General features: G+C 43.5%; 1 protein-coding gene across 5 annotated transcripts in view; it reads right to left on the reverse strand.

Annotated features, from left to right (window-relative positions):
• The window catches only part of nos1apa (nitric oxide synthase 1 (neuronal) adaptor protein a), a 205,146-nt gene that overhangs the window by 124,395 nt on the left and 63,939 nt on the right, over positions 1-16,812 (reverse strand). For 4 of the 5 annotated variants that reach the window (XM_031282404.2, XM_036007154.1, XM_036007155.1 and 1 more), the window contains 2 exons: positions 10,255-10,347; positions 3,371-3,429 (listed from right to left, as the gene is read on the reverse strand). In XM_031282404.2, coding sequence (XP_031138264.1) covers positions 3,371-3,429; positions 10,255-10,347 — 152 coding nt within the window. Of the gene's footprint in view, positions 1-3,370; positions 3,430-10,250; positions 10,348-16,812 lie in introns of all 5 variants that reach the window. The other variant, XM_036007156.1, reaches the window with a different exon arrangement.

A 16,812-nucleotide genomic window follows, 5' to 3' on the forward strand; every position in this document is an offset into this window, starting at 1 on the left:
GCATCTGGTATGACTCAGGGTGGGACACTTCTACTTAGTTAACACCTGCCTCTGGCAGGGGTGGGTATTGAGACCCTGTTTTGTATTGGAATGGGGCAAGGACGTATCCAACCCGTTCTCTTTCCCAACTCGTAAAATACTGAGGCTTGGTCAGTGGCTCTCAGCGTCAGATACAGACGCAAAAATCACCCTTTGGCGTCTCTATGGAACGCACCGGGCATAGCAGCAGCTCTACAGTGGCGCTGTAAGATGACATAATATTAAGAGCGACAACAGTAGCAAGAAATATGAAAGACCAAAAATATGCATAAGGAGGTTGGTTGGGGTGGTGGATGGGTCAAACAACACAGGACTTTCACTCAGGAGACCGGGGATTGTGTCCCGTTCTTATCCTGCGTGTCACTGAAATGTACATTTTGTAACCCCACCCACCTTTTCCTAAACCTAACTGTACTGTTCTTGTGCCGGATGTCAGTTAAACGTACGTACTCAAGTCACATGAAGCTGAAGTGCAACTTCACATTTTAGATGTTGAGTCTATTTATTCTGGTGTAACAAGAACATTCTGGACTGCCGATGGAAAATGTAACAAATAACAAAAAAAAACGGACATGTTCACATTCTTGAACTTATTACTTGTCCTGAAGAATCCAGAGTACAAAGTGCTTTGCGACATTGTGCCTGTGGCCCAAATTGAGGAACTGTACATGACATAGCCCGGCTGAACCAGGCAGCCAATGTCAATGCCCGTTCTAGATTGATTTTTTTGAATTAAACCAATACCTGTTTTCTGAACAAGCGCGCTTCATCAATGGTTTTGTTTTAAAGGAGGAAGTTACTTTAGAAAAAAAGCATATATCGCTGGACGCGGTGGAGACCAACTAGAATATTTGATGAGTCCAATGGCCGAGTCCAAGACAAGTCAGAGTCCAAATACCAACGTGTCCAAGACAAGTCCGAGACCGGACTAAAGCTGTCAAAAAGTGACGCCAAGAGTCCGGACCAAGCGCGTCAAAAGGTGACGCCAAAAGGCTAAACGCTTAGGAAGACTGGATGTAGAACAAAAGGTTGTTTTTGTTATCTACACATTTTGTTCTGTTTGTAAAAAAATTACTTGCTCAAACCAAAAATATAACCAAGAATCGTAACCAGGAGATGATTTAAGCACAATAACCAATCAAAAGACACTTATTTGAAATGTTTTGCCCTTCAGGTAAAAATGGTAGAGAGGTGCCATTTCACACATGAGAGGCCAAAGATTAAATGAGTGAGACTACTCTTTGGACCGTCATTTTGTAATTAAGTTGAAGAGATCTGTCAGACTCGGCTCAGCAGATGACAGTGACTGATCGATGGGGCTTACCCATCGTAGTCTGCTTGATGCCCCCCCCCAGCCTCCTCCTGCGGGGTAACATTGTGACTGTAATATTAAGAACTGTGCACAAGGCTCCAATGAGCAGGACAAGCTAAGGCATATCCAACCAAAAACAAAATCTTTCAGAATTTCTAAGCTCAGGGATGCTTACACAAACAGCCCGGCAAAATCCATCTTTCTGACAGAATCACTTCCAAAAGCTGAAGCTCCAACTGGGCTCCTGGACGCAGAGCTGTGCCCGCCTGGGAGTGTGTGTGTGTGTGTGTGTGTGTGTGTGTGTGTGTGTGTGTGTGTGTGAGAGAGAGAAGGGTACAGAGAAAAAGACGATACCCAGTGAGGTGCAACAGAGTGTATGGATGTCACTACACACACGCGCGCGCACAGTGCGTTTCACTATCTTTTTGGGGACCCGTCATTGACATAATGCATTCCCTAGCCCCTTACCCTAACCTTAACCATCACAACTAAATGCCTAACCTTAACCCTTACCCTCACCCTAACCATAACCTAATTATAACCCTAACCCTAAAACCAAGTCTTAACCCTCAAACAGACCTTTAAACTTGTGGGGTCCAGCATTTTGGCCCCACAAGGCTGTTCGGACCCCACAAGTATACTGGACTCCCGGTTTTTGGACCCCACGAATATAGTTAAACAAGAACACACACACACACACACACACACACAAATCCATAATTCTGTCCCCACGTCTCTCCATTGATTACATTCATTACGTTTTCACTAAGAGAACAAACATGCACAGAAGCCTTAATTCTGATCTTGAGCTGAACCAGGGTTTGTTAACTTTTTGAAGCCTTTTGAAGATATTCACACTGTAGGATTCAATTTTCAGTCTTACATTACCTTCTTGTTAGCCATTTTATGCAGCCTACAGTTAAAAATGTCTCCATATTGAGAATATCTGTCATTTATGTAATGTTTTTAAAAATGTAGGTAAGTGATAACACACAAGATGTCAATTGACACAAGCACATCATGAGATCTCTAGTCAATATCCTCGATGTTCCACTTCCGGGATTGCTCAGGTGCCGCAGGAAATTCAATGTAGGTCAATGTATTTTCACCGATGTCCGTTACCTTCCGCTTTCTTTGTGTTGTAATTTTAAACTCTGGTGGTTAACTGCTCCTCAGATCTCTGCAGGGTAAATCCAGACAGCTAGCTAGACTATCTGTCCAATCTGAGTTTTCTGTTGCACGACTAAAACAGCTTTTGAACATACACATGTTCCACCAAAACAAGTTCCCTCCGGTGGCACCGTTGCTCCGTCCGGTGCTTAGCACCGCCCAAGACGATTGTGATTGGTTTAAAGAAATAAACAAATAAGCAAATAAACCAGAGCACATTTTTCTCCCATCCTGGAATGCTGTGTGGACCAGCCAGACCCTCCTAAGCAGCGCTGTGGAGGAAGGTCTCGCAAAGCAAGACTATGAGATCCCACACCCAAACCTAACCAAGATGTAGATGCATTATTGAAATACATTTTTCAAAATTGCCTTCATTGCAGCTTCTTGCCTTTTCTCAAAATGCAATATTAAAAGAAATGATTGCATTGTTCATAATAGTAAAAAAAAAAACACATCTCTGACTCACCCACAGTTTGCTGTCTGTTATCAATGGTCCTCTACTCTCCCAGATACCACGTTTATGCGGCAACATTTCGTAATAACTCATCTATTTTTCATTTCATCTCTGTGTTGCTTTGTCCTGAAGTCAGTAAAAGTTATCATCAACGCGCTACAATATCCTTCTTTCTCCAAAATGTCAACGCTTGCAGTGAAAGAGACAAAAGATTTCCTCAGTAGCCACAGTGCATTTAATCAAGTTTGGATTCAAATTAGTTTTGAGAAGGCCAAATGAGCCATAAGGACTGAGGGCATTAGAATAAGAATTAAAAACAAAATAAAGTAGCATTTCCAGTTGAGCTACCTAGAAAGAAAATGTTATGTACAAAATAAACTTTGTGGCCAGCTGACCTGTAAATGGGATCCTGCATCACCATCATCTTGCTCTCATCCCACATCCACTCCTTCTTCTGTGGAAACAAAAAACAAACGTTTAAGTTCACACATTCAACTATTGAACGCGTAACCTAAGGACCGGAGGAGGGGAAATTGTTATTGTAACATCTCCATTTTTGAGGCATTTATTTACATTTTTGCTTTTGTCTGTCCATTTGTTTAAATCTATTTCCAGTTTAATGTCACAATCAAAATGTCAACACATGAGCACACAGGAATAATTCCTATTGATTTCTATCTCCACAGAGCTTTGTTGACTGAATCAAGTCAATCACTACCATCTCCGGTCTTTCGTTGCCCCCGACGCGCTCAGAGATGTAAATAGATTACTGACCGTCACACTTGACATTTCAGCGTTCAGGCCAGGGAGCCAGAGACAAGAAAACAGGTGGAAAAAAACATGTTTTAATCGACCGGCCTTTCTTTCCAGACTGCCAGTTAATTTGACATCGAGCCTTCGACGATGGCTTTAATATTTACCTCATCAGCCAATACAACACAGAAGGGATGTTCATTTAAATCACTTCCATCACATCTTCTCTCTCTCTTGGTTTGTTTTGAGACACGAAAAGTAGCTTGTTAGATGGCTTCCTGGACGACATGAATTCATCTTTTTTTTCCTTTTTTTAAAGGGACCAAAGTACAGCCAGAGCTGCTCTTAATAGACATGAGGATAATAGAGTTGCAAAGTGGAAGGAAACACTATCTTCAACGGAGAATGTTACGCTTTAGATGACAGATGGCTGAACTACAATACCTATGAGCCGCAGCTGTCAGATAGGGTAATATTATATTAAAGATGTCCTGATACCGATACCAGCATCAAATGAGCCTCCGATATGGCCTAAAATGCTGGTATCGGCAAGTACTGGAGTTTATGCACCGACCTGGTACTTTGTAATTTAGCCCTGAAAAAAATCAATTCATAGCAGTTTATTTATGTTCTTTTTTCCATTATGACTGACCGTCAAACTGGACTGCAAAAGAAAGGTGTTCATTGTTTGTGTTTGTTCATATTTCACAAAAAGTTTAACCTGAGCCAGACAGAACAAAAATGATAGAAATCATAACACATCCATACAGGGATCGTAGTATACAGCTGTTAAAACATATTAAAATATATGACACACTGGTACTGGATCGGTACTCGGTATCGGCCAATACGCAAGTTCAGGAATCACTAACGGGAAGCAAAAAATGGACCATCTTTATATTATATTATAGTAATATTCCACATATTCTCAAATGTATGTACCATCCACACACAAAAGAAGGTGCACACTTTATTTGTGTAATGAATAGGCGGCTCCTTAGAAGACCATTTAGACACCTTAATTAAGCCTCCTTTTAATGACACACTTTTGTATATCTGCAATGCACATCTGCCTGCAATTACAAGTTAAGGTCAAAACATCTCCCTTTGCAATAGAGAAATCCCTTGTATCCAAATATGCCATTTTTGTTCTTCCTACCAACTTGCAGGCTGATAAAACAATTCCATAACAGTCTCTGGCCCTGCACTGCAAAGATTCATCGATTAGTTGTTAACTATTAAATTAATCGGCAACTATTTTGAGAGTCGATCAATTGGTTTGAGTCATTTTTTAATGAAAAAAATAAGAATTATCTGATTCCTGCCTGTTAAATGTGACTATTTTCTAGTTTCTTCACTCCTCTATGACAGGAAACTGAATACCTTTGAGTGGTGGACAAAACTAGACATTTTAGGACGTCATCTTGGCCTTTGGGAAACACTGATTACCTTTTTATCTCCTGGAACCATCACCTTATCGTGGTGGAGAGGTTTGTGTGTCCCTATGAACCTGAGGGCTGTGTTGTCTGGAGCTTTGTGCTCCTGGTAGGGTCTCCCAAGGCAAAGTGGTCTCAGGTGAGGGGCCAGACAAAGAATGGTTCAAAAACCCTATGAGTGACCGAGGAAGAGATGGAGTGACCCTGCCCGGAGGAAGCCCGGGGCCCCCATCTGGAGCCAGGCCCAGATGGAGGGCTCGTCAGCGAGCGTCTGGTGGCCGGGTTTGCCACGGAGCCCGGCCGGGCACAGCCCGAAAAAGCTACGTGGCACCATCTCTCCATCCCATGGGCCCACCACCTGTGGGAGGAACCGCTGGGGTCGGGTGCGCTGCCACATGGGTGGCAGTGAAGGTCAGGGGCCTCGACGGACCAGACCCGGGCAGCAGACGCTGGCTCTGGGGACGTGGAATGTCACCTCTCTGTGGGGGAAGGAGCCGGAACTGGTGCGGGAGGTGGAGCGCTACCGGTTAGATCTGGTGGGGCTTACCTCTACGCACAGTCTCGGTTCTGGAACCATACTCATGGATAGGGGTTGGACTCTTTTCTTCTCCGGAGTTGCCCAGGGTGTGAGGCGCCGGGCGGGTGTGGGGATACTCACAAGCCCCCGGCTGAGCGCCGCTACGTTGGAGTTTACCCCGGTGGACGAGAGGGTCGCCTCCCTACGCCTGCGGGTTGTGGGGGGGAAAACTCTGACTGTTGTTTGTGCATATGCACCAAACAAGAGTTCGGAGTATTCGGCCTTCTTGGAGACCTTGAGTGGAGTCCTATATGGGGCTCCAGTGGGGGACTCCATAGTTCTGCTGGGGGACTTCAACGCGCACGTGGGCAATGATGGAGACACATGGAGAGGCGTGATTGGGAGGAACGGCCTCCCTGATCTAAACCAGAGTGGTTGTTTGTTGTTGGACTTCTGTGCTAGTCATGGATTGTCTATAACGAACACCATGTTCGAACATAGGGATGCTCATAAGTGTACTTGGTACCAGAGCACCCTAGGCCAAAGGTCAATGATCGATTTTATAATCGTTTCATCTGATCTGAGGCCATATGTTTTGGACACTCGGGTGAAGAGAGGGGCAGAGCTGTCAACCGATCACCATCTGGTGGTGAGTTGGGTCAGAGGGTGGGGGAAGACTCTGGACATACCTGGTAAGCCCAAACGGGTAGTGCGGGTAAATTGGGAACGTCTGGAGGAGGCCCCTGTCCGACAGACTTTCAACTCACACCTCCGGTGGAGCTTTTCGTGCATCCCTGTGGAGGCTGGGGGCATTGAACCCGAGTGGACAATGTTCAAAGTTTCCATTGCTGAAGCTGCGGCGAGGAGCTGTGGTCTTAGGGTCTTAGGTGCCTCAAGGGGCGGTAACCCACGAACACCGTGGTGGACACCGGTGGTCAGGGAAGCCGTCCGACTGAAGAAGGAGTCTTTCCGGGATATGTTATCCCAGAGGACTCCGGAGGCAGTGGCAAGGTACCGAAGGGCCCGAAGGGCTGCAGCCTCTGCCGTGAAAGAGGCAAAGCAGCGGGTGTGGGAGAAGTTCGGAGAAGACATGGAGAAGGACTTTCGGTCGGCACCAAGGTGCTTCTGGAAAACCGTTCGCCACCTCAGGAGGGGGAAGCGGGGAACCATCCAAGCTGTGTACAGTAAGGATGGGACGCTGTTGACCTCAACTGAGGAGGTAATAGGGCGGTGGAAGGAGCACTTTGAGGAACTCCTAAATCCGACTAATACGCCCTCTATGGTAGAGGCAGAGCTGGAGGATGATGGGGGATTGTCGTCAATTTCCCTGGTGGAAGTTGCTGAGGTAGTTAAACAACTCCACAGTGGCAAAGCCCCAGGGATTGATGAGAGCCGTCCAGAAATGCTTAAAGCTCTGGGTGTGGAGGGGTTGTCTTGGTTGACACGCCTCTTCAACATTGCGTGGAAGTCTGGGACGGTGCCTAAGGAGTGGCAGACCGGGGTGGTGGTTCCCCTTTTCAAAAAGGGGGACCAGAGGGTGTGTGCCAATTATAGGGGTATCACACTTCTCAGCATCCCTGGTAAAGTCTTCTCCAAGGTGCTGGAAAGGAGGGTTCGGTCGATAGTCGAACCTCAGGTTGAAGAGGAACAATGCGGATTCCGTCCTGGTCGTGGAACAACGGACCAGATCTTTACTCTCGCAAGGATCCTGGAGGGAGCCTGGGAGTATGCCCAACCGGTCTACATGTGCTTTGTGGATGTGGAGAAGGCCTATGACCGGGTCCCCCGGGAGATACTGTGGGAGGTGCTGCGGGAGTATGGGGTGAGGGGGTCCCTTCTCAGGGCCATCCAATCTCTGTACAACCAAAGCGAGAGCTGTGTCCGGGTTCTCGGCAGTAAGTCGGACTCGTTTCAGGTGAGAGTTGGCCTCCGCCAGGGCTGCACTTTGTCACCAATCCTGTTTGTAGTATTTATGGACAGGATATCGAGGCGTAGTCGGGGTGGAGAGGGGTTGCAGTTCGGTGGGCTGGGGATCTCATCGCTGCTTTTTGCAGATGATGTGGTCCTGATGGCATCATCGGCCTGTGACCTTCAGCACTCACTGGATCGGTTCGCAGCCGAGTGTGAAGCTGCTGGGATGAGGATCAGCACCTCTAAATCGGAGGCCATGGTTCTCAGCAGGAAACCGATGGAGTGCCTTCTCCAGGTAGGGAATGAGTCCTTACCCCAAGTGAAGGAGTTCAAGTACCTTGGAGTCTTGTTCGCGAGTGAGGGAACAATGGAGCGGGAGATTGGTCGAAGAATCGGCGCAGCGGGTGTGGTATTATATTCAATTTATCGCACCGTTGTGACGAAAAGAGAGCTGAGCCAGAAGGCAAAGCTCTCGATCTACCGGTCAGTTTTCGTTCCTACCCTCACCTATGGTCATGAAGGTTGGGTCATGACCGAAAGAACGAGATCCAGGGTACAAGCGGCCGAAATGGGTTTCCTCAGGAGGGTGGCTGGTGTCTCCCTTAGAGATAGGGTGAGAAGCTCAGTCATCCGTGAGGAGCTCGGAGTAGAGCCGCTGCTCCTTCGCGTCGAAAGGAGCCAGTTGAGGTGGTTCGGGCATCTGGTAAGGATGCCCCCTGGGCGCCTCCCTAGGGAGGTGTTCCAGGCACGTCCAGCTGGGAGGAGGCCTCGGGGAAGACCCAGGACTAGGTGGAGGGATTATATCTCTAACCTGGCCTGGGAACGCCTTGGGATCCCCCAGTCGGAGCTGGTTAATGTGGCTCGGGAAAGGGAAGTTTGGGGTCCCCTGCTGGAGCTGCTACCCCCGCGACCCGAGACCGGATAAGCGGACGAAGATGGATAGATGGATGATTACCTTTTTACACCTTTTTTATAGACCAAACAATTAATCGATTAATCGAGGAAATAATCGACAGATCAATGGAAATAATCGTTAGCTGTAGCCCTAGTTGACAATTTGTTATATTAAAGGAACACGCTGACTTATTGTGACTTTAGCTTATTTACTGTAACTCCCAGAGTTAGACAAGTCGATACATACCCTTCTCGTGTCCGTGCGTGTTGTAACGCTGTCTGACGGTTCCACTGGCAGCTTAGCCTAGCACAGAACCTACAGGTAACTGGCTCCAACTAGCCTACTGCTCCCAATAAGTGACAAAATAACGCCAACATGTTCCTATTTACATGTTGTGATTTGTAGAGTCACAGCGTGTACAAAAAATAACGTAACATGAGACACAGCCATCTTCTAACCGTAAACAAACTGGGAACTATATTCTCAGAAAAGCGAAGCTCTGCTACTTCTGCTACTTGGGCGGAGTGATTTGCTTTGCAGCAAGCCTGTCTGAGAATATAGTTCCCGGTTTGTTTACGGTTAGAAGATGGCTGTGTCTCATGTTACGTTGTTTTTTGTACACGCTGTGACTCTACAAATCACAACATGTAAATAGGAACATGTTGGCGTTATTTTGTCACTTATTGGGAGCAGTAGGCTAGATGGAACCTTGGAAAATTCTGTGCTAGGCTAAACTACCAGTGGAACCGTCAGACAGCGTTACAACACGCACGGACACGAGAAGGGTATGTATTGACTTATCTAACTCTGGGGGTTACGGTGAATAAGCTAAAGTCCCAATAAGTCGCCGTGTTTCTTTAAATATATTAAATACATTTTAGAGGAGCAGAGTCCAGCAGAGCAGCCTGGAACCTTGAAAGACAGCAATGGTTTCCAGTCCAGGTTGAATGAATTGAAATGAAAAAAATTAAAGTGTGGTGAGGAGAACTGACGGCATGACTAAGTGATTTTTTTGCTTTGTTTCCATCCACCTGTCAGACTCCCTGTGGTTCTCGGCAGCTGAAGTCAACCGAAGTCTGTCTCTGTGGATTACAGCTGTCAGCTCACCTGGAAACACAGACCCACTGGTCTCAGCACTCCCTTCCTCCAGTTTCTTAAGGTCTTCTCTTCGCTCTTTTGACTCGCTCCGGTCTTTTCATTCCGTCTCTTTACTCTTTTGGTACCTGCGCCTCTTTCCTCCCACATCTTCCCCCATACTTTCGATTCCTGTCAGGCCCTTTGTCCTCCCTCACAAAAATGTCTCCATTCTCACCTCTGCCTGACGTCTAATCAAGATGAGAATCGATCCCCACCTCCTGCCACATACAGGATGCAGGAAATGGATCTGGACTGGTGCCCGTTTTAGCACAAAGAAAAACCCACAGTGTGATTGAAACAGAATATTTTTAAGGTCTACACGTGCTACACAGTCAAGTAAAATAACTGCACAAGTTGCAAGGCTGTAACATTTTCTTAAAAGGGAAGACCCCTAAACCCCCCACCAAGTATTTGCACTTAAGTCTTCCACAAACCTAGGGAAACACCGGTAGGGACTACAGACCAGCAGGTCTAAGTCCAGGGCGGACCAGGAATGGAGCGTGGACTGGTAGATTGGAGATGTGCCCTTAAGCAAGGCACCAAACACCCAACTGCTCGGAGACTATGGCAGCCCACAAAACCTTTAAAAGGAGAGAGGATAGATTTAACAACAGTAAAAGGGTCACTCACTTTTTTCTTTTTCCTCAAGGCGACTTTCACGCCGTCTACAGACACCACGATGTTGACCTTTTTCTTCTTGATGTTTTTCACCTTGAACTCATACTGCAGAGAGAAGACAGACAGACAGAGATGTATTCATATTTGGAGGGATCAAGGTAGACAGTGTGACATTGTAACAGCCTCTCAAATATTTGAAGATGAGTCAGTCATTGTTTGAGGAGTCATGTCTGCAGGCCGAAAAAAAAAACGGTATCAGACTATGAGAAAAAGAACTGACCATTTACATATTTTGTTCACTGTTTCAAACACAGCTCTTTGTGTTGAACAAAGAATTTGCAACATCCATGTTAACATGTGGTTAAAGCCACGATATTCTCTGTGTTAAAGGGGACTGTTACACCAACAGATGACCAGGGACAATGTGAGGTTTTCTTTCTGTTCCCATCAGAAAGTGAGCAGTGAGTGAGTCAGAAATACAGAGTTTCTGTAGCTTAAAATTAAAAACAGGTAAACACGAAAGACCTTCAAGATCACCCATGGATACAATGACATCATTTGAAAAACTGAAAAAGATATATATTTTTTTGAAATCCTGTCCTTATTCACTAATTTCACTGTTATGTAGTATCACCATTTCTAGCCACTGGGGGACCATAGGGAGGCTGGGGGAACTCATATTAATGTTAAAAATCCTCATAAAGTGAAATTGTCACGCCATGGGACCTTTAAGCCTATACAAATTAGTTGCCACAGCATTTCAGTGGCAATACAACAAAGCCTCTTTTTGATACCAGTATTTTTCTCAAAAAAATGTTTTCCCAGTGACAAAACTTAAACTTCTTATATGCATCAGAGTTTAATGTAATATTAATACAAACAGCCATAGGATAACCTTTTTCCTGAATAAAATACCACTATAAAATTAATAATATTCTGATTAAGTCAGACAACATCTGATCAAAAAATGAGGAAACAAGAATAGCCATGTTGGGTGTATCAACAATGGCCTTGAATCATAAGTCACATCTCACTCATGTAGAGAGAGATTTTTATCGCACAGCTGAGAATTGGTATTCTCCCTATGGCAGATTCAAAAATTATTTATTATTTATAAACATATTGTGGGCTGGGCATTTTTATTTTGTATTGTTCATATTTTTAAGATTTAGGAGTGTTAATTTTCCATGACATGGTTTGGTATATAAGATTATGAAAAATTGGAAAGAATGTTTGATATTCTTTGTCTCAAAAGGCCAGGAAAAGAAGGCAAGAAGGTATTTATTTGGATTTTTATTCGGATTCCTCCATTATTTTAAATATATAATACAGGTTTTGTTGGTGATTTATACATTTTGCTGGAGACATTGTAATATGTTTTAGGCCTGCACGATTCAGGCGAAAAATATGAATCACAATTTTTTAGCTTAGAATTGATATCACGATTCTCTGCCACTGATTTTTTTTTCTCACGAAGTGTAATGTTTATTGCACACATGAACCATGACAAAACAAAACAAATTGGCAGTACCAAACATAGATTTTTTTTTTGGCACCTATAGCACATTGTGCATCACCACAAGCCTGTAAACATAGAGGCTTCAATGAATAAAGAAAATACAGTAAATACTGGCCATTTAAGTGACATATAACACATTGAACTAAATATGGCCCTGATACAGGCTCTATCTGAACTCCTTGAACATGTCTTTACATAATTAAAACATGTTAATGTCAAATGCTTTCAATAAAGTCATTTAAAAATTAAATAAATAGACATTTTAGACTATTACATGCCGAGCATTATATGCCAGTTGTCTGTACTGTCTGTACAATGAGAATTTGTTCTCAATTGACTTACCTGGATAAATAAAGGTTAAATAAAAAATAAAAAAGGTAAAGAAACATTTAAACACTGAAATATTGAGTTAAACTATTTTCACACGTTCCCACCTAAGAAACATAAAAGAGCAGGCATTCCCCATCCACTCCGATTCAACTTATTGCACTAACCGTGAGTAGATTTGTCACAGAAAATGACAAGCGGCCCTGCCGAATGATCATAGCATGGTCGGCAGACCTCTGTCACAGTCAATTTACACACCGCAGATCAGACTGAGACGGCTTCCACCGTCTCCACTGCCTCTAATGGAGCTGTGAGCACTGGCAACAACAGCAGCAGTGCAGCAGACAACCACAGTCAATATGGAAACACAGTGTTTGCATATCAAATACATAGCAGGTGTAAAAAGTGGCTTTTATTTCATTGTAGGAATCCTGTGTATATAAGAGCGAGGATATATGCAAACAAACGTACAGCTAGTTGACTCCGTACCTCCCTCCCCCACAATCCTCTGCATGCTGAGTGTATTCTGGATGAGTGGGATGTAATTGAGTTGTATAGAACCACCTGTCACGGTAGCCTGGAGAGACATAAGATCCAAGTACCGTCTGTATGTCTATTTCTGTGTATCAGCGCTAGTTGGTGTTTCCTGTTGGGTGATACCTTTATTATGGTTCTGAAATGTGGTCATTAATGCTTCACTAGCCTGCGATTGTATGCAGAAAAGCAACTGGAATGAGTCAGAGTCATAAAGCCTTCCACGCTGAGATGCTGCAAGGTTCACTTTGTTTGTTCAGATTAAATTCTGGTCTCAGGTATTGATGCTCTTGGGAAATCAGCTCGGTGCAAGGAAGGGAGGAGAAATCAAGACTTGACAAGACGGCAAGAAAACGGCAACGGCAGTAACGACAGTGCTCTGTTCAGACAAGCTGACAAGTTGTCTTACTTCAAATCCTCCAACAACACTAAAAACAACTTTTAGTTGACCGATGCCACCAAAGGTTTTCTGTTTAAGAAAGTTCTATTCAAGAAAATTCTAAGTTTCTGGCAGCACTGGTTGCACAACATCTGCAATGTCGTACACTGCTGCTACAAAGAACACGGCCGATAGTGGTTATCACTTTCTGTGTCTGCAGTGAATCACCTCTAAATCAAATCTGAATGGAGATGCTTTTTTTTAACGTTATCTGTCATGTTTTCTCACCCACCTGCTGTCAATCAATTTGTAGTCTTGCATTGCCAGACCTTCCTCCACAGCGCTGCGGAGGTGGGTCTGGTTAGTCCACACAGCATTCTGGGATGGGAGAAAAACGTGCTCTGGTTTATCGGCATTTCTTTAAACCAATCACAATCGTCTTGGGCGGCGCTAAGCGCCGGACGGAGCAATGGTGCCGCTGCAAAATAGCCTCGGGAAGGAACTTCTTTTGGTGGAACATGTCTACGTTCAAAGGTTGTTTTAGTCGTGTAACAGAAAACTCAGATTGGACAGATAATCTAGCTAGCTGTCTGGATTTACCCTGCAGAGATCTGAGGAGCAGTTAACCATAGTCCTCAGAAATCCACCAGAGTTTATAGTTACAACACAAAGAATGCAGAAGGTAACTGACATCCGGCCGAAAAGAGTGAAATCCGGCGATATTTTCCGGCGGCACCGGAGCAATCCCGGAAGTGGAACGTCGTGGATATAGACTAATCAATTTGTCAATGTTCCTGCTATTGTAGGGGTTAGTCTGTCACTCTGTCATTAGACCGTCCTTTGTTGTGTTCTCTGTGGTGTCACTTGGACATACTTCATAATGACTCGTTTTTCTCTAATTGAGTTGCATTTCAGGGTCGCCGATCACGCCGGCGTGATCAAATCACATGACCGGTTTAAGACGTGGAAGCATAAAAACGAAAGTCACGCTGAGCGCTGCCGTCCACTTCTGTCCAAAGTGCTGGCTTGAAACTCCATTCTAGTTTTTGTTTTATGTTGATAGACTAAGTAAAAACAGAGATAGGATCATATACATTTTATATAAAAATCGTATTGTCACGTTCGTAAAAGAATGAAAGATGGGCTGGCCGTTGCATTTATTCTAATACCGTCGTCGTTTTTTGTCATAAAACGAAACAGAGAAAAATGTCTGAATCTGCTGACTCTGCTCTTCAGGCTGCATATTTTAGGGAGGGGACGGGAGGGGAAGGAGGAGGAGCCAACTGAGCAAAGAAGCGAAAGTGAAAGGCGGGAGATTGACGGAGTAGACAAAGAGAGACATATTAGAGAGATATTTTATTGCTAGTTTTTGGAAGAGTGAGTATATTTTGAGTATCGTAGTATTTTGAGAGAATTTAGGAGTAGTTTAGGAGTAGTTTAGGAGTAGATTAAGAGTTTTTGTGGGGGAAAAATGAGGCGAACGCTTTCGGTTGAACAAGCACTCGACTTGTTCTTTCGACTGGACGACAAGGGCGCTTTTTACAGTTCATCGTCGGAATCAGAAAGTGGCGATGATGAGACTGATGACCTGGCTTTTGTTTTTGACAACGAGAGGTGAGACAAACTTTTTGTGAACTTTTATTAATCGTATATAAAGGCAAAATCAAAAGTACTCAAAAACGGCCAAAATAACACAAGACTCCTAAGGGTTAACAACAACAAGTGCAGTTCTTCAAATGTGGAGACTATGAACAATTAACAATGAGAGGAAGAGAAAAAACTTAATTAAGTATCCTTTTGTGTTAAGCAAACTACAAGATGTTCACCTTTAATATTTTCCGTTTACCAACACTGCTGAGATCTTAAATTAAAAGTAAAAAAGAAGAAGCACTCAGCGGTTCAAGCAAGCAAAAGAAGTGTAGCTCAGGTAAAATTACAAAAGCCTAATGCATGTAATCAAATGGCCAAAGCTGACAAAATCCAACTCAAATTATTCATAACCGAGAAGCTGGAAGGCATATTTGATCTTATATTACGCATTCTTGCTTGAAAAAGATAATAATCAAGTAATCATTTCAGCTCTAGGTAGTGTATGAAGATTGTTTATGTACCTGAAGGACATCTGTGCTTACATTTAAAATTTATTTTAATGAATATAGGAAAAGTCTTTCTTTAACACGTATTTAAATTATAGTCACAATGGTTCAGATTTCCAGCTTTCAACATCAACAGTAACCGTTTGTTGTGCCATTGACTGGTTATCAGGCTGCAGAGTAAGATAAAAAGCAGAACATTTGAAATGTGTCGTCTGCTTGCTTGTTGCCAAGTGGCTGTGTAAGAATAGTCGCAGTACAATAAAAGATGACAGAGCGCAGAAGTCAGGGCCTCGGAATCGCTGTCCAATAAAATCAAGTAAAGGCGCCCACTCAGCTCCTCAACCCTGGGTTACAAACTAAGCAGAATGTTGGACAACAGTCCTGGCTGTCTGTGTGTGTGTATTTGTTTGTTGACTTTTGGACATAAAGTGTGAGGTTTGCCAATGTTTCACTGAGGGATCCATAATAATTCCCCATGTCCCAGCAGCTCCCGGCCCTGCTTTGTAAAATTAGGAGTAGTTGTGCTAAAACTATTAAACAATTACTAAACAATTTATCAGTTTGTCAGAAAATCAATCGTTTTTTTCAAAAAGAAAAACATTGCTAGTTCTGACCCTATTATGTGGTAACACTATACATTTGCTATAATTTTATTTGGAGTATTGCATAGATCATATAGTGAAGCCCAATACAGTACTTGACATCACTTTACAATACCTCACAATCACACACACACACACACACCACATCCCAGTATGATGATGATTAATAATAATACGCATTTTCTACAAGAAAAGTGCACTGTGCCCATTAAAATGCATACATTAAACAGCAACAACACAAACAAGCTAACACAAGAAAAGCCAATACAGCAGAAATGATAATGATTTTTATTTCTGCATGCAATTACAGTTTGTATACTCAGGGTTTCTACAGCTTTCACCAAGTCAAATTAAAGACTTTTTAAGACCTATTATCACATCAAAAACAAAGTCAGATGTGGCCGGGTTGGCTCAGTGGCTAGAGCAGGCACACATATACTGAGAGGTTTATGCCTCGACGCAGAGGTCGAGGGTTCGAATCCGACCTGTGACAATTTCCTGCATGTCTTCCTCTCTCTCTCTCTGTCTCTCTCTCCCTCTCCCCTTTCTCACCTAGCTGTCCTGTCAAATGAAAGGCAGAAAAGCCCCAAAAATAATAAAACAAAAAAACAAAGTCAGATGTCAGAGTCCGCAAACATTGTCTGAAACAATTCACGTCATTGGCATTTTAGGACTGGGGTCTAGATTGGCTGCAATATAAGTTGCATGTTGTTCTCCTTTGTAGTCCTAATAAAGCAAATTATATTTGGACTAGCGACAGAAATAACTACAACACCATAGAGTTAAAAAAATTAAAAAAATTAAAAAAACGTTCTAAAGCGCTGCGGGAACATTTCAATGAGTATTAGAGGTAGCGTTACATAGACCTAGGAAAATTAAGACCTGTTAAAACTTTTAGACTTTTTAAGACCCCACGGAAACCCTGATACTGATGAGGAGAAGGACTTCTTGTTCTCTTTAGACTAGTGGACTGTAATAATGATGATTTACTTTGCACAGCACTTACCTCCATTATCTACAGGGAACAAAGGGTCACTATTTTCTTGCTACGAAAAAGAATATGCTGGAAACAGACAGCATATTATTTCAACCACTTTACTCAACAGCCTGTTG

This window comes from Sander lucioperca, chromosome 11, assembly GCF_008315115.2.
Source record: "Sander lucioperca isolate FBNREF2018 chromosome 11, SLUC_FBN_1.2, whole genome shotgun sequence".
NCBI lineage: Eukaryota > Metazoa > Chordata > Actinopteri > Perciformes > Percidae > Sander > Sander lucioperca.